The following is a 19,600-nucleotide window of genomic DNA, read 5'->3' on the forward strand; positions in this document are numbered from 1 at the left end:
TAAGTTGCTGGAATCTGTTAAATACAGAAGTAATCAACCATCTCAACAAAAATAACCTTCTTAGTGACACTCAATATGGTTTCCGTTCTGCTAGATCTACAGCAGATGTGCTTACAGTTATATCTCATAGGATTAGCAAATCTCTCAATGGAGGCAACCTTTCTAGGGCAATTGCTCTTGACATATCTAAGGCCTTTGATAGGGTATGGCATAAAGGTTTACTTCATAAGATCTCTAGCTATGGTATTGCTGGAAATGTCTTCTCAATTATTAAATCATTTCTTTCTGATAGGTTCATAAGAGTAGTAGTTGAGGGGCAAAAATCAGAAGCTCACGGTATTAATGCCAGTGTCCCTCAGGGCTCCATCCTGAGCCCAACTCTTTTCCTGATCTACATTAATGATCTTCTAAATCACATCCTTACATCATTTGTAGACATTTATGCTGACGACTACCATTTATGGTAGCACATCTAAGACAGTAAACGACCAAGTTCTCTCCAATTCTCTCTCCTCTGATCTTGAGCATGTAGTACAATGGGGTAAGGAGTGGCTGGTTACTTTTAATGCATCTAAAACCAAGCTTCTCTCTTTACATCATCAACATTCTGATCCACATCTGGCATCAATTGAAATGAATGGCTCTCGTCTTCAGGAGGCCTCTAGTTTTGACAAGCTTCTTGGCTTGACCATTACTCCTGATCTTAAATGGAACACGTACATCAAATCTGTTGCCAAGGCCGCTGGAAAAATGGTGGGATCTTTCTATCTATCCGGTAGATATCTCACTGCTGATGCTATTCTCTATCTATATAAGAGCCAGGTACGTCCAAGGATGGAATACTGTTGCCACATCTGGGCAGGAGCTGCTAGAAAGGACTTGTCCTGCCTTGATAGAGTTCAGAATAGACTTCGTAGCCTCGTAGGAGATGTCCTTTTCTCTTCCTTGCAACCTCTATCTCACAGAAGAGATGTTGCGAGTTTGTCTCTGATGTATCGTTATTTTCATGGAAAGTGTTCAACTGAGCTTCAATCTATGGTCCCCCCTCGCCAAACTTTCACAAGAAACACTCGTCTAGCTGTAAACACTATCAATAATTCCCCCCACTCTTTATCTGTGCCTAAACTTAAATGTAGATTCCATGAACAAAGCTTCTTTCTTAGAACTGCATGCCTGTGGAATTGTCTTCCGTTTTCCTGCTTTCCGGCTGACTACAATATGGTTGTCTTGAAGTCTAACGTAAATAAGTTCTTGATGAGCCTTTCGATATAAGTTATCAAATTTACCAAATTTTTCATTACTAATAATTATTATATTGTCCAATTTCTACTGTACACTCTTTAACCCTTATCCTTGAGTGGCCTCTTGGCCTTGATAATGTGATGCCTATGTAAAAAAAAAAAAAGTCTGGCACATCCTCTGGTTCATGAAGAATTTCATCATCCACATTTTCCGAAAGAGAATTAATCTTCAGAGGAAATAAATGATTGATTGAATGGATTAATATAGCTCCATTTCCTTTTCTTACTCTTGCTGAACAAACCAACTCCTCCTTTTCTTCAATCAACTCCAGGACTTCACGTATAGACCAAAATGGTTGAGTTTTAAGAAGGTCCTTAATTAACACTATCGTCCGTTTTCATGGCATTATTAAAGGAAGGGTCAGATAACTCCAGAATTCTTTCTTTAAGGCTCAACAAGTAATCTTCATGCCACATCTTTCTAAATTTTTCTAAATTTACTTTGAAGATGGAGAGTCCTCTTTAACTCGATCCTGCTAAGTGGTGCTGTTAGTCCCTGTTCTTCATTGTCCAACCATATTATTAAACCTTGACCCACATTTGGATTCATGAGAGTTGGGAGTTAGGCAATCCATCTCATTAGAGCTTCTATAAGTCAGAGGACGACTATTAACGACACGTTAAATATCAGATAACATGGTTAATAGACCAAAATATAGTTTTGTATAGACAGAATTGAGAACTGTCTTGATTGTCCTTCCTCAAGTACCTCCATACCAAGCTGAATAAAGTGGAATGGTACAATGTTTAAGGTGGTAAGAACCAAACTTCTCCCTGACTTCATCCGTGATCAACCACTTATCAATTATTTTGGCTGCAGAAATGAAAGTCCTTGCGTTGTCCGAGTAGAGGTGAGGGGATTCCATTCGCATTTGTGAAACGAACAAAGGCCTGTAAAAATGAAGATACACTCATATCTGGGACTAGTTCCATGTGAACAGCTCTGATAGACATGCAGGTAAAGATGAGAATATACATTTTATAGTCCTTCACTTCTCCCTTAACCCAGATGTGACTGGTGTAATCCACACCGGTATGGAGATATGGTCTTACTAAATTTACTCTAGAGCTACGAAGGCATTCGGTGTCGAAGACAGTGGCATTGTATTTTTTGCATTTGGCACAAGTGCTCACAATTTTTTTTACAGCCTGTCTGGCCTGTGGTATTCAATACCCCCGTAACTTTATTTCATTTAGGGTTGTTGACAAATGCAAATGTTGGTTTCTCTGATGAGTGTCCTTTATAATCTGTTAAATGGTGTCTTTTACCCCAAAAATTGGATTCTGCACCTCCTACGAATGCCATTCTGACCCACCTATCCTTCCCCTTGGACAAATGATATTGGAGGGATCCAGGTATAGGTTTAAGTTTTTCACTAGTTTTGGTGGACTCTTACCTTCAGGATCCAAGAAAAAATCTAACTCTGAGGTAAAAGATTCCCTTTGCATTAATTTTATCAAATAAATTTTTGCCAAAAAGTGATTGTCCTCACTTCTCTTCAACGTTTTGTTGATAAACTTGAAAACCAAAGTCATTACATTAACTAATCTGTTGAAGTTGGAAAATCTTTCTTCAGAGACTATAGTGGGACTTGCGTTTTTATGTCTCATAAACAAATTCATTGCAGGATGAACGCATTCCTTTTATTCTTCCGAGAGGCAACCTAACTCGACCCTGTTCCACCGAATTTCTTCCTGCTTTATCCACGCAGGGCCTTCATACCAATAGGAAAGGTTTTCCTTAAATTTTTTAAAGGTTAGTCCTCTTGTGATGTAGTCAGCTGGGTTTTCCTTAGTTGGCACGTATTGGAAACTCAACTCCAACTCCGACCTGATTGTTGCAAACATTTGCGTTATATCTTGCAGCCTGTTGCGCACAAAGATGTTTTTTGTGGTTATCGACTTGGCTAGTATCCAAGCCAGATACCACTTGAACGTACATTAGAACATATACTTTTTCTATCAGGGAGTTCTTTAAGGCTTCCTTTATAAAGGGAAAACCTTTCAATGCCATAAATACTGACAAAAGCTCCAAAGTGGGTAGAGATTTCCTTTGTAAGGCTGCTACTTTTGCTTTAGCAAACACCAGTGCAGACTCTCCATTTTGTACGCCATATGCTGAAAAGCCGTATGCAATTTTGAAGGCATCACAAAATAGGCACAATTTTATCGGTTTATATTCATCTAAGACTCTCCTTGGAAATGATACAAAGCCTAATTCTGTTAAGTCCTTTGCCAGAGCTTTCCATGTTATTTTTGACTCTTCTGGAACTTCATAATCCCAATCCAACTTTTGCCTCCAAAATTCTATCAGCATTCTCCTCCTCACTGTTACTGGAAGATATAGGGACAAGGGATCAAACATTTTGGAAGCTTCAGACAGCATTTTCCTTTTTGTTGATGCAGTTACATCGCACTGGTGTGAACAGACCTTCATAGTATCATGTTGGGGGCTGTACAAATACCGTAAAACTTTCTCCACACCAGAATCAAACCCTGACAGAGTTCCATCTGCCACCATCTTTTTTTCGTAACACTGCACTGCTGGAGTTGCAGGATTGTATCTCAAAGTTACCCTGTTGCAGTCGCTCCTTCGCCGTTGTGTATAACATAGATAGTATTTACGTCATTTCCTGTTTTCACCAAATTGTCCACATAAAAGTTCGACCTGGGAACATTCATCTGATGGAAATTTTTCTGCATGATATTTCAAAACATAATTTAATATAAAGGGACTTGCATTGAAACCGAATTTGATGGTAGAGTATCTGTAACAATGCAAGTTGTCACCTTTCTTTAAAAAGAAACGATTGCGGTCCTTTTCCAGGTTTAGACGAATCATAAGGAATGCTTTCCTTATGTCGGCCAATAACACATATTTGTTGGCCCTAAAGTGAATCAATAGTTCCAACATGTCTCCCATTAGGTTGACTCCTGGATAGGCTACCTCCTTCAGAGATATAGTATTTGCTCCCTTGTAGGAACAATTGAATACAGGTCTAACCTTCGTGGTCGTCTGATCAGCCAGTTTGAGTACCGGTCTGGGTGGAATCCATATTAGTCTTCTGGAGTCACCGTTATTTCCTCTATAATTCCTTCGTCTTCCTGTTTAAAGACGTCCAAGTATTGATCATAGAGATCTTTCTTCTCCAGGTCTTTAACTACTCTTTCTAGTATTTTAAGAGCGGCATTGTGGTTAGAAGGCACAGACTTCACTTTGTCTTCATACCATGGCAGCTGTACATGGTATCGGCCATCTCTGTAGGATATAGTGTTCCTAAACTTCTGTACCATCTCTTCATCCACGGTGGAGAATTCCTCTGTGATAGGTAACCCTAGTGACTCCATGCTAAACATGCTTTCTAGTCCTCTCTGGACGTTTCCTTCCTCAAACCAAGCTTTTAATGGGTCTAGGTATTTCTCCTCTGGATTCAGCACAAAATTAATTTTGTACTCTGAAAGTGGAGGTGTTTTTTTCCAACAAGAAGGTATAATTAATTTTCGCCCCCTCTCTACTTTGTATCTTGGTTTTAATTGATTCTCATGCATGAAGCAATGGCTGTTACCAAAGGGTACAAGTCCTCTCAGAGTGGAAAAAGCGGCTCCATACATGCAGGGGATGATTTGAAACGGCTCTATGAATTGAATGGCGTCAATTCCCAATAGCCCCTCAATTTTAATATAACTGTCCCTGGAATTGTACTTAGTTGCCAATCGATGTCGTTTCAGGTTTTTAACTATCTGCAGAAGCTCCAGTAACTCATGTGAAAGATTCAATTCACTAGAAAGAATTTGAAGAGTGCGAACTTTCTCAGGGATAAGTCTTAATTCCACAGAGCCCTCCTTAAAAGGTCTTGTTTCTGAGCCCCAAAAGGTTTTCACTTCCAACCTACTTTCTTTATCTGTAGAAAGGCAACTCAGTTTTTCCAGCACAGAGGTATCCAAGTAGGTCCTTTGGCTTTCGGTGTCCAGGAGACAATTTATTTCCAACTGACTATTTCCCTTTCCTGCTGATTACTGGAGACATGAAACCATAGCTGTAATCATTCGTATGTAAACAGGTGTCCACACGCACCTTGCCTCACTTGTCTGGGCACATTGCTGTCACGTGGCCCATAACAGTGCAGCTGCTACACCTACTATTTCTAGCTGTTCTCAAAGGGCGCATTGCTTCCCTATGTCTTTTTTAGGCATCTAAAAGACATCCAAAGTTCCTTGCACCTTGTAATCCGGGCTTCATGGGAGGTGTAGTAGGGACAACTTTCCAAAGAATGTTCGTGCTTCTAACAAAACTCACATTTTTGTGGCTTTGATTCCACTTTGGCATTGAAAGCCTTTAGGGAGGAATGGGATTCATCTTCATCTTATTTCCTAACCCGACGGTGGGGGCCTCAGCTTAGCCACAGGGTGTTCAGGTTTCCTAACAATCAAAAACCCGCTTAATAATTTCTGGTGGCTTCAACAGGATTACTGACAAGGTTGGGTACGTCTTTCCAGAAATCCTGATCAGTTCATTCTTTATGTTGGGTGGTAATTTTGCAAACAATAGCTGAGAAATTATTACTGCACCTGCGGACATGTCGTCGTATAAATCACAACTGCATGATGCTCTAAGTTCCCATACATCCGCCTGCGCTTTTATCATGAAGTCCTTCAACTCCGCCAAATCTTTTGGATTCTCCAAGCGAAAATTTAATATACCTTGGATTATTTCACTGCGTATTTCTTATCCAAGTATTTTTCTTTCAACAATTTTAGAGCCACTGGATAACTGTCTTCAGAGACTGAAAGGTGGTCAATAAGTTGAAGGGCTCTACCCTCAAGAGATCACCTAAAAAAATACAGCCTTCCTGTTACCGATGGTATTGACATCGCACAATTCTCAAACTTGGTAAGAAAGTCCTTAAAACTTCTAGTTCTTTCAAAATCCCTTCCACTGAAATGTGGCCCTTTCAGTTTGATTTTAAAAGATTCTACTGAAAATGAAGAATGTGCGATTGGGTTGAAGGACTTGGTTGGTTCTGGGATACTAGTGGCTTCCTGACTATGAGGGTTGAAGGTTGGTTCAACGTTGGTGGACCTCCTATCTTCTATAGGGACCTCTGAAGTATTTCCTTCACTGACTGTCCATACAATCCCAAGTTGGTGTTGCACCTCTCTCTTATATCTAAAAGAAGCTTGAAATAGTTCAGCAAGCGATTCAGCTTCCTCTTCGGCAGCCAGTTGTTCCTCCATACTACAAGTCACGCCTTCTAGCTTAGCTAGCCATTCAAAGGATAAAAATGCATTCAAGGACAGAGGTTCCTCTTCCATACCCACCACAGTCATTCTTATTTTTCTTTGAAGAAGAGCTAGCCTTCTCTCTAGTTCCCTCCAAGTAACAGGGTTGTTCATTTTTTTATTTATTTATTTAATTTTTTTTTTTGCAATTCGTTGCAAAGTGTCGTGGGGGATCACTTTAAATTATAACGTTCTATTAAATTTTTCTTTTACGCCACAAAAATAGCTTAATAAGGAGAGTTTTGCTGATTGACTGAAAAGTGGGTGTCAGATTTTAACCGACTGGAAGGGGAGGAGGCAGAAGTTTCTGCAACTCAACGGGTTAAACATGAACTCAACATGGAAGGAAAAAAAATGAAACTCTTACCTTGCATGGTGAATTTGCATGGCTTGTCTCGGTTAACTGGAGTTGCAACGAATTGCCTCATTGCTTCCAACGACAGATCGTCCTTGTAAAAGTAACTACGAAACATATAACTGGACTGAACAAAAAGACCAACAACACATATCGACGATAGGGGTGTTTTTATAGCCCACTAGTCGATTCTAAGCAAATGTTGTCTGACCCACGTGAGTGCACAAAAAACAAACACTATTATGAAATCGGTCGACCAAGCACTTTCAAACCTTTTGCTTGAATGACTGCCACACAGAATTCCATTGTTTCACCCCTCCACACCGAGTTCTATTAAGTAAAAATTACCACATGAGGTATCAATTTAATAGAACGTTATAATTTAAAAGTGATCCTCATATTAAGTCATTAATTAAACTTTTTTTTTTCCTTCTATTATGACAGTTAAGTCTGTTATCAATGATAATTTGCAAAAAAAAAAAAAAACCGTAAAAAGGAATTCATTTTACGGCGGAGGGGAAAGCTCGTTCAGGTCCGCCTTTATTCTTACTGTATTGCTCTTGCTTGCGCCCAAAAAACTTATTCCTTGAATGAATAAAATTTAGGTTTTCCTCTTCTCGAAAAAGGGAAGAAAAATATTTTTCAGCTTTTTATACATTTATTTTTAATATAAAATATCACATCCATACATTGTTATAATTCAGCCTTATATATATATATATATATATATATATATATATATATATATATATATAAACATTCCTTGGAGCAAACAAAGATGGCTAAGCACAGTTGTAATAATCAATGGTAAACTGTTTTTTTTTTTTTTTTTTTTTTTTTTTAAATGTGTGGTTTAGCGGCGTAAATTATTTGACTGACAAAAAAAATTATGAAAACTATTTTTTATCTAAAACATTAGATCCAAAGGCTGAAATAAAACCAGAAAAAATTTCATTATTTTATCATTTTTTATTAGACTAAATGTACGACATTCAAGGTCGTCGTATTGCTTTTGTCCTTTTTTAGGCTCTTTCATTACAAAAATATGGCGATCAAAAACACAGTTTCATAAAAGAGCATTTAAAAAAAGGGTCAATCTGTCAAACCTTAGAAAAGCCAAATTTTAAAAGCAATATGGCGACCTTGAATGTCATACATTTAATTTAATGAAAATGATGAAAAAATAGTAAAAATGAAATTTTTTTCTGGTTTTATTTCAGCTATAGAGTCTAATAATGTATTTTATTCCTATATATAAATAAAAGAACTCATTTTTTACCCTCTGATTTTGAGCTTAATAGGATTAAAAATCAGGACATTTCATGCAAATGTAATATGCACAAACTGCAGCACAATATTTACCTCTCCACTTCCTCAATAATCATATTCCTATATTTTTTCTGCTGAGAGTTCACTGCCAAAATTGGTTAAAATCAATGGAAATAGTAAAATCTTTTTTCTCTAATTAATTCCTCCTACCCTCGTCACCACTTACACCGTTGCAGGATCGTTCACAAGGGACATTTACGAAGGACTGCCAGTTTTGGATTTCTGTACTTCGTAGTTGCTTAAAAAACCTGGAATGGAATTGTACCGTGCCTTTCCGTTCTATGCTTCCTATTGGGTGAAACGCACCACGGAATTAACTGATAGCGACATTCCCACGAACCGCGATTACTTTTACATTGCTTGATTACCATTTTTTTCCCAACATTTTTACACTAAAAAAAAAATTTTTTAAAAGATTCCATTTCTTTTTTTTATAAAATTAACATTTAAAACATTTTCGTTTTAATTCGTTTTGTAGTTGCTTAAAAAAACTGGAATGCAATTTTTGCTTAAAAAAACTGGAATGCAATTTTTGCTTAAAAAAACTCAAATGGAATTTTAACATTCCTTTTCATTCTATGCTTTCTACTGGGTGATACGCACCATGGACTTCAGGGAATCGAAGGGTTATTTATGCCATTTATTTATTTTTTTTCGCTTTTCGCTGTGTTTTTTTGTTTTCCTGAACATGTTCATCATTTTTTACCCTTATTTTTGCTTTTTGTTTTTCCGAATTCTTTTTAAACAGGTTTGATGTTTGTTTCCTTTTTTTTTTTTTTTTTTAGTATTATGTCAACGTTTATCAAGACTGAAAATCACTTGAGAATAAGGATTAATAGATTGTTAGTTAGCGCTGAATAATACTTTGATATGATCAAAAACAATGGGTAAAAATGATTAAGTGGAAGATTAAACAAGAATTTGTTAATATTGGACTTCAAAATTACTGTAGTCAGCTGGGAAACGGTGCTATGGTATTTCACAGATAGGAAGTTCTTGGGAGAAAACTTTCTTCATGGAAGTTCCATTGTTTTATATATACAAAAGAATAAAGGAAAATTCTTTACAGTGGTTAAACTAGTTATTGTTGTGAATGTGATAATTGGGAAGGCGGTGAAAGATGGAGGCTCAGTTGAGCATCTACGATGAAAATAAGAGTAAAGAAAAACTAACTTATGTGAAAAAGGAGCTGTAGGGAACAAAAGATCATCCCCCACTATATTTCAAAGTTAATTTAAGGCAGGAAAGAGTATTCTGAGAAGCATCTTTGCACATGCGACAACAGTACTTCATCTTAGGATGCATCATTATCATAGATGTGTCATGAGGTACTTTCTGAAGCGTTTTTCCAGTGACCTTAGCAATGTATTTGAAACAAGGTTTTTCAGGTCTGAAGTGAACATCAGTTCTAGGAGCTTATTAAACTAAAGGGGCTTCCTCGAGAATAGAGCTATCTCAATTGGAGCAAAACAAGAGTCGGAGCATTGATTGTGAAATTCGAAAAGCTTGATTTTAAAGGAAAATTCCCTCCTGCATTGCACCACGTGCTTCAGATCGGAAGAAAGATCTTAATCATCAATGCTCTTGTGGCATGCCAGTAGTGATACTATATGCTTTCAACTTCTGCTCATCAACGCTTTTCTACATCTATTTTTTTTTTTTTTTTTTACACAGACATCACCACATTATCAAGGCCAAGAGGCCACTCAAGGATAAGGGTTAAAGAGTGTACAGTAGAAATTGGACAATATAGTAATCATTAGTAATGAAAATTCGGTAAATTTAATAACTTATATGGAACGGTTCATCAAGAACTTATTTACGTTAGACTTGAACACAGCCATATTGTTGTCAGCCGGAAAGCAGGAAAACGGAAGACAATTCCACAGGCGTGCAGTTCTAAGAAAGAAGCTTTGTTCATGGAATCTACGTTTAGGTTTAGGCACAGATAAAGAGTGGAGGGAATTATTGATAGTGTTTTCAGCTAGACAAGTGTTTCTTGTGAAAGCTTGGCGAGGGGGGACCATAGACTGAAGCTCAGTCGAACACTTTCCATGAAAATAACGATACATCAGAGACAAACTTGCAACATCTCTTCTGTGAGATAGAGGTTTTAGGGAAGAGAAAAGGACATCTCCTACGAGACTACAAAGTCTATTTTGAACTCTATCAAGGCAGGACAAGTCCTTTCTAGCAGCTCCTGCCCAGATGTGGCAACAGTATTCCATCCTTGGACGTACCTGGCTCTTATATAGATAGAGAATAGCATCAGCAGTGAGATATCTACCGGATCGATAGAAAGATCCCACCATTTTTCCAGCGGCCTTGGCAACAGATTTGATGTACGTGTTCCATTTAAGATCAGGAGTAATGGTCAAGCCCAGAAGCTTGTCAAAACTTGAGGCCTCCTGAAGACGAGAGCCATTCATTTCAATTGATGCCAGATGTGGATCAGAATGTTGATGATGTAAAGAGAGAAGCTTGGTTTTAGATGCATTAAAAGTAACCAGCCACTCCTTTCCCCATTGTACTACGTGCTCAAGATCAGAGGAGAGAGAATCGGAGAGAACTTGGTCGTTTACTGTCTTAGATGTGCTACCATAAATTGTAGTGTCGTCAGCCAGCAAAAATGTCTACAAATGATGTAAGGATGTGATTTGGAAGATCATTAATGTAGATCAGGAAAAGAGTTGGGCCCAGGATGGACCCCTGAGGCATACCAGCATTAATACTGTGAGCTTCTGATTTTTGCCCCTCAACTACTACTCTTTATAACCTATCAGAGAGAAATGATTTAATAATTAAGACATTTCCAGCTATTCCATAGCTGGAGATCTTATGAAGTAAACCTTTATGCCATACCCTATCACAGGCCTTAGATATGTCAAGAGCAATTGCCCTAGAAAGGTTGCCTCCGTTGAGAGATTTGCTAATCCTATGAGATATAACTGTAAGCACATCTGCTGTAGATCTAGCAGAACGGAAACCATATTGAGTGTCACTAAGAAGGTTATTTTTGTTGAGATGGTTGATTACTTCTGTATTTAACACAGATTCCAGCAACTTACTCATGACACACAGGAGACTTATTGGCCTGTACTGAGAGGGGGATGAGCGATCATCTGAATTCTTAAATACAGGGTATACTGATGAAATTTTCCAGGGTGATGGGAAGCTATTCTCCTTAAGACAACGTTTAAACAGTTTTGTAAATATGGGCGCTAGTTCAGGTTGAAGTTTTTTGAGTACTATAATTGGAATACCGTCAGGGCCAGTTGCTTTACTGGAATCAAGGTTTTTGATTAGCTTGGCAACATCACGTACAGATATACGTATATCACATAGCGTGTTTTCTGATACAGGAGGAAATATTGGGGGTTGGCGGCCTTGGTCGCAAAGGGTAGAATTAGCTGCAAAGTTCTTGACAAATAGTTTGGCTTTGTCTGATGCTGACAAGATTACCTTAGGTCCATTGATGATAGTTGGGATAGAGCACACGCTTCTGTTCAGGATTCTGTTTGCTATTTGCCAAAACTGGTGGGAACCAAGCCGCTGCTCTGCTACTTTGGACTTAACGGATTGAGCATACAATTCTCTTGCGTTCTTTATTACTTTCTTACAATGGTTGCTGGCAGTCCTGAAAGCGGCTTTAGTTTCCATACGTCTATTACGTTGGAAGCAGTGGAAAAAGTGATTTCTGTGCGCAATGGCAGCAGCACATTCTGGAGAGAACCATGGCTGGCTGTTAGGTTTTTGCTGGAACTTTTTCGAGGGTATGAAACGGTCTATACCTACAATTCCGTCAGGTCTAATACTATAGAGGACACATCCTTTTTAAACATGGAACGCAGAGGTAAATCCAATATAAATGTACGGAAACTATCCCAGTCAGCCTTAGTGTATGGATATACAGTACGATGGAGAGGTACGTCTGGGGACTTATTACATTTCATTTTTATCTTAATTGATACAACAGAGTGGTCGGAAGATCCAAGAGGCGACAAAACAGAAACTGAACATAGTTCAGGGCAAGTTGTGAGAAAAAGGTCTAGTAGGCTTGAGTACTGGCCGTCATTGTCGGGCATACAGGTGGGTTCATGAACAATCTGAGTGAGGTCATAAGCAATGGAGAAATCATGACAGAACCTCCCCTCATCATCGGTCTTGTTTGAGTGGGTCAACCATTCGACGTTGTTAACATTGAAGTCTCCACATGCGTGAATGTTAGCTGAAGGATAAGCAGATAGGACTTGGTCAATTTTCTCAGATATGCTTTTAAAGATAGTAACTCTGCTGTTGTGGGGGCGATAGAGAGTAAATATAAATACATTAGTGTGAGCTAAAGCAACCCGGAAACATATATAGGGTAAGTTAGGATCTTCCCTGGAGATGTCCCTACCACATGGAAAGCCATCTTTAATATAGGCACATATTCCATGCCCATGGCGATCTCGGGGGGTCAGATTTAGAAGTTAAGTTAGAGTATCCTTTAATTGCGAACTCTTCTAGGGAAATAGCCTGACCAATGCCAATTATTTTTCTCGTTCTTGTACATCGAGATTTTTAACAGTTCAAAATTTAACGGTGTGGCTTACTGTTCGTTTCAGTGATGGAGAGGGGGGTGAAAACGTTATGCTCTCGACAACGCACGTCTCCTATCGGCGTCTCTCTCTCCTTTTTTTCTACCTCTCTCCTCTTCTCTACCTCGTCTTCTTCTGCTTCTACTACTGTTGGACTCCAAAAATCACCTTTTATATATTACCATGTGTTTTTTCTTGATAATTTTCCACGCCACGCCACCTGTCGATCACTCTGCTATCGATAATGGATCACGCGTTTCCTGGTCACGTTTTGACAATGCTTTGCCGCATCTGACCCAGAGACATCGTAACCCACTTCTCTTTAGCTGACCGACTATTGACTTTATTTATACACCTGAATCCATCTCTCATGCTAACTTCATATAACATTCCATTCTTACAAGGAATGTCACGTTTCCTTGTTTTGTAAACAAAAAAATCGTCGTCCGATTTCTCTGTTTACGACGTAATTATTTTTTCGCTTCGACTGGTGGACAATCGATTATTCGATGTCCACCTTTCAAATCTTTTATTATCTTTTTTTAAAGAAGTTTTTCTTTTCAGTTATGTATCGGATGGTCCCAGCCATCCATTACATAACAGATTCACTAAGGGATTTTTTTTGTTGCTTTGGAGGTGGAAATGAATCAACTAGATTTCTTCTCGAGTAGTCAGAGAGAGCAGCTTCCAGTTGAACTTTATTTCCACTGGTGTTGATTTTGACACCTAACACAACCTTGAGATATCTCAGTTCAAGTTTATCAAAAACACCTGATAGAACATATAGGTCTTTGGGGTACTTCTACAGTTTATTGCTGAAAATGAAGACACCATATTTTTCGTGCACCTGTCGTTAAAGTCCGAAGGAGAAATCAGTATTTTAAACTATGACTGAAGCATGAAATAAATAACAAAAAAATTAAACTAGATAATGATTTTTCAGTTTCATTTAAATTAATTTGTTGTTGACCCTTTAAAGTTGCTTCAATTCAAAAAAAAAATGTTTCATTAAAATTATTTATTTGTTCGGGGGAAAAAACTATTTTATAAAAATCCAATGTTTCTTTCATTACAAAATTGTTTAATTAAAATTATATTTTCTTATGCAAACTTTTCAATAAATGTTTTTACAATTATATTTTGATAAATTTTTATACAGTAAATGTTTTGATTTTCAAATGGTGCTCGTCCAGTTCAGACAATTATGAATATTTCATTTTCTGTTTTTAATAATAAAGATATATATAGTTTCATGAAAAACATTCTCGTTTTCAATAATTAAATCGAAACATTTCCAATTAAACAATTACGGATATATGTTCTCTTTCACTTTATTTACTTTTTTTTCATAGTTCTTTCTGGAAGTAATTAATATCTAGTTTAATTTTTTTGTTATTTATTTCTAACTTCGGTCATAGTTTATAATACTGATTTTTCCCTTGGATTTTAACGACAAGTGCACAAAAAAAATGGTGTCTCCATTTTCGGCGATAAACTGTAGAAGTACCATTTTGGGAATTATTAAATAAACAAAAAAAAAAATGATTTTTACAGTGAAATTAATTTTTTCATTTATGCACCACATGCACATAACTTAATATTTTCAGTTATTTTTTAAGTAATGTATGGTGTAATTAAAAAATAATTTTACGAAATCTTCAAATTTATCAAAAAATCTCCGATAGAACATAAGCAAAAAAAATGCACATTTTTACTTGAAATTAATTTTTTTATTTACACATGACTTGTTGCATGTAACTTAAAACTTAGCTATATTTTGTTAATTTTTTTTTTTTTTTTAAAGTAATGTAACTGTACAGTCTAATAAAAAAATACTTTAACAAAATGTTAGATATATCAAAAACGCCCGACAGAACATAAGAGAAATAAGTAAACAAAAAAAATGAGGCACAGTTTTTAGAATGAAAAAAAAATTTCGTCAGTAACACGCAACTAAATTTTTTTTTTTTTTTAAAGATAATTTAACAATGCTGAAGTTTATCCAAATAAAAGATAAAGCAAAGAACTTGTGAAAGTTTGAAAGAAGATATAGAAAATAAACAACTGACATTATTTTTAAATTGTAAATTTTCATTTCTTACAATACAATAACTTTCTATAACTTTTAAATAAACAAAAACAAATCCATAGTGAAACAAGTTGTTTGTTTACATTTTTATTGGGTCGTGTGGCTCGTTCATGCTGACAGTTGATTTTCCTGATGATACTTTGTAGTTTGGTCACTTGGGATTATAGGAGATATTTCTCTACAAAATGGTGCGATTTTCGGAATTTTTTCAATTGAATTTCTTTCATTATTTCTTTTACTGAAGTTTTCAAGTTGGATTTTTTTTGTGAAAAAACAACTCAAACCCCTTTTTTAAGCTCACCATATAGATAAGTGACCTTTTTTCTTTAAAATGGTACTATTTTTTTTATACCTACATGTGCACGAAATTTGAAAAATACCAACATTTTTTTTATGTGAAAAATAAAGGTGAATCACCAAAATCAGTGACATAACTTGAAATAGCCAGGAAAAAAATCTATTAAAGACACAAGAAAAAGAATTATATATCTATAAAACAAAAAGATTAAATTTTATTTAAATCAAAACTTTATCAAAAAAATAACCCTAAAAATAAATGAGATATCGCAAGTTGAAGTTAAGGGAAATTTAACTTTATTTACCAGTTTTCGCATCCTAAACTAGGCTAGTTTGTGAAGCAAATTTTTATATCAAATCCTATTGGAAATTAATATATCAAGCACTATACTTTTTGAAACAAAGTCCACATGGATAGATTCACTGACTCTGTGTGACGTCATTGCCAAATTGACATGTAGGTAAAGGGTACCTAAAGTTTCCTGTGTTCAACTAATAGGTATAAAAAAAATATGGCTGTGGTATGACTCAAGGTTCTTGATAAGTTTGGTAACATATTCAACAAATATATGGATGTCACTTGATCATAGGAAATTATGAAGGTAGAACATCCTGATCACAAAAGGTTGAAGTTGATGCAATTTTATTGCAAAAAGTTGGTTTCATTAAATGCTATACTCAGCATCCAATGAAGCCAAACTTTCTGCAATAGTAAATATATCTGAAATGTTCCAAATCATTTTAAAGTGGTGTTACATTTTAATCTCATCTATAATCTGGATTTCACCTACAAAATATCATTTGACAAAGGCCATCAAAAAAATAATCATTTCGACCTTAGTAACAATGAGGAACTTGCTGACTACCTTATACAAGCATTACAAAATAAGTTTGGGGTCATGTAGACAGAGATGCATTATTTTCTTCTAAGAATTAACTACTAAATGCATATCAAATCATTCTCGTAACAATTGTAGATTTTTGATTGGACATTTCAAATTTAAAGGCATTTGCTTGATATATTGAATCTTCATGCATTGACATTGATTTTGATGGATTCTTATGATGCTTTCCTTTTTGAAGCATAGGACTTTTTTTCTGTCATCTCTCTCTTTATCTCTTGAAATGGTAAAATCATAAACTACTGCAGTAGGCCTTTGTCCTTTTTCTTTTATCTGTTCTTATAAACATTTGTTCTAAACACCCCAAATAGCATTCTCTTTTTTTCTTTACAGTTATCAATGAACACAATGGACAGTCTGTGGCTTTTCATTCTAAAGTTGTCTGCCTTATTCATCTTGGACGTTTTGATGAAGCTCTCACTGCCATGAAGAAATACACTCATTTCTCAAAGTAAGAACTTACACTTGATGTGCATACAATTACTTTTGATTTTTTTTTTTCCGCCATATCAACTGTTTGTCATACCAGACGATTATTGCAAACTGTATATTAAAGATAATTATGCAAGATGACAAATATGTCTTCTATTCAAGGGAAAGAGGTTATCACAGAAGATGCAATCTATCTAAGTTGCATCAACATTGATTTTGTAGTGATTGTAAAAATTAATTTTATGCACATCATCAAATTCATTAATTCATTGGCTGCTTAGATTCATTCCAGCTTAAGAGATTGAATTTTCAGTTTCAGAATAAATTTTGTAAAATTCAACATGTCAGTTCAAGTGTCAGTTCTTATTTGCTTCGATAAATGCTTAGAAAACTTTAATTGAACAGCTAACGTATTACTTTTATAAATTACATGTTCTCATATTTGGGGGCGGGCACAGAATATAATATAAATACTTTTTAAAAGAAAAATGATTTTCTCATTGACTGACAGACTATTAACCACAATGTACACTGTTACATTATTTTTATTTATTTTTTTTTTTAATTTTATTTTAAAAAATTTTCTTCAGCGGTGATTATGAATGTTAACTGACCAGCTAACATTTTAATTTTGTAAATTACACATCTGATACATTTTTTTTTGTGGGAGGTGAGAGAGTAGAATTTAAATCATTGAAAATAATTGAACCCTATGAAATATTTTATGATGGTGTAAACTGGGAGAGAGAGGATATAATAATGACTGATTAAGTATCCTTATAGATAAACTGCTGTAAATAGGACTTATTTGGGAGAGTGACTCATCAGAACTATTATAGGAATTTACGATATGAATAAAGTGGTAATATATGGAAAACATGCAGCATATATTGGCAGGTACAACCATATTGAATTTATTTTTTTTTTTAATTATTTCTCTCTGAGATTTTTTTTTTTTTTGTTGTAAACAGATTACCGTAGACATAATGAACATTTTTATTTCTTTCAATTTTCTTTTTCGAATTCACGGTAAATAAAAGAACAGGTTGATTAAACATAAAAATTAAACGTGCTTTTTAAGTCTTCAGTTTTCAAAAATAGTAACATTAATATGTATTATATACTTTGTTCAGAATTTGTAATAAATATTCAAAAAATATTTTCCCTTATATTTTATGAAATCTGCATTTAGAACATAAAAGTGAATAAGTATTGGAAACTTCATGAAAATCTGATCATTTGTTGATTTTAAGGCATCCATAATGTAAGCACAATATTAGTCTAGCATTTTTATTTTGTACAGAAAGCTTTTACTTTGATTTCGGAATTCTGAAACAATGAAAGATTATAGAAAACGAAAAATTAAGTTTCAACATTTTCATTTCAAAAAAATTTACCTCGGCCCAGGAGGAATTACTTAGTTTGAACAAATTCATATTTTCCTCAGTCTAGGAGGAATTCTGAAACAAAGACAATTAGAAATAGCAAAAACTGAATAGTTTCAGCATTTTAAATACTTATACAAACAAATTTATAATTATCTCAGTTTTGAAGGAATTCTAAATAAAGGAAAGAATAGATTAATGTGAATAGTTTCAGCATTTCAAAATACTATTTATAAGATTTACTCTTTCTTTTTTAGAAACTGAGAGGGGGGTAATTGATTTTTTTTTTTAATGGAAAACTTGAGGCTGACAGTTTTACTTTTCATTAGCTAAGAGAAAATTGTATGATTTTTTTTCATATATATATATATATATATATATATATATATACACACATAGTGGAGATAATAAGTATTCAATACATGCTGGAAAATTTTAATTTTCATTTTAATAAACACTTATAAAACGGAATTCAAACAAAATTTTAACTGCATAAAACTTGCATCATAACAAGCATATTACTACTTGGAAAGTTAAAATTCATTTTAGAAAAGATATCAAAACAAAAATTCTGAAATTGCTTGTGTAAAAAGTATTCGATACATAGTAACAAATGAATGAAACTTCCTAATTTCATTCATTTCTCTGTTTGGATCTAATTTAGAATAAGGACCCCAATTCAAGTGCCGACGAAAAGGGACACATTCCTATTGACACCGGTTGACATTCAACCAGAATGCATTTTTTAAGCCGAATTTTTGTATTTGAGTGCATCTCTATTCTATTCATTTGTAGCAGTATTTTTTTTTAATGTCAAATATTAGATTTTTTTTAATGCTACATAAAATTTTGGCTTCAACTTTTGGATTTTTCGTTATTTAATAAATTTATTTTAAAAAAACAATCTTGGTCGCAAATTTTTTGGTTGGTAGGTGTGAATCGTGTGTTGAAGACATCTGCAGTGCCTTGCTATTATCTGAGATTTTTAATAATGGTTAAAACCCAAGAACACAGTGTTGATCTGCGAAACAAGATTATTGATGCCCACAAGTGTGGTGAAGGGTACAGATTGATTGGAAAACGGTTCAACGTGCATCCTTCAACAGTTCAATAATAAGGAAATGGAAAACACATCATACCACTGTCAATCTTACTCGGGTTAGTGCCCCAAAGAAAATTTCGAATCTAGCATTGAATAGGATGACCAGAACTGTTTCAGATAATCCTCAAGTTACCTGCAAAGAATTGGTAAATGAGCTGGAAACTGTAGGGATTAATGTTACTAAACACACAGTGAATAATGCAGTGCGAGAATGTGGACTAAAGTCCTATGCGGCAAGGAAAATTCCTCTTCTTACCAAACGACAAATCAGAGCCAGACTTGAATTTACAAATAATTTCTTATCAAAACCTATAAGCTACTGGGACAATGTAATTGGGTCTGATGAGACCAAAATAGTTATTCAATCATAGCCACCAACCTCAGGTTTGGAGAAAGAAGGGAGAAGAGTTCTTTCCAGCGGCACTGGAAAAATTCATATCATTAAAGAACGTATGAACAGTGCCATTTATTGGGATATTTTTGAGGAAAATCTGTTTGAATCTGCTCAAATCTTGAACTTGGGTCAATACTGGATATTCCAGCAGGAC

The 19,600-nt window shown here is 35.2% G+C and overlaps 1 protein-coding gene across 2 annotated transcripts in view; it reads left to right on the top strand.

Moving 5' to 3' along the window:
- LOC145283786 (signal recognition particle subunit SRP72-like) overlaps positions 1-19,600 on the top strand; it is a 208,321-nt gene that overhangs the window by 13,925 nt on the left and 174,796 nt on the right. For both annotated transcript variants that reach the window (XM_080132853.1, XM_080132852.1), the window contains exon 3: positions 16,467-16,584. In XM_080132853.1, coding sequence (XP_079988979.1) covers positions 16,467-16,584 — 118 coding nt within the window. The remainder of the gene's footprint in view (positions 1-16,466; positions 16,585-19,600) is intronic.

This window comes from Euprymna scolopes, chromosome 8, assembly GCF_053919585.1.
Source record: "Euprymna scolopes isolate OS-2025 chromosome 8, ASM5391958v1, whole genome shotgun sequence".
Taxonomy (NCBI): domain Eukaryota; kingdom Metazoa; phylum Mollusca; class Cephalopoda; order Sepiida; family Sepiolidae; genus Euprymna; species Euprymna scolopes.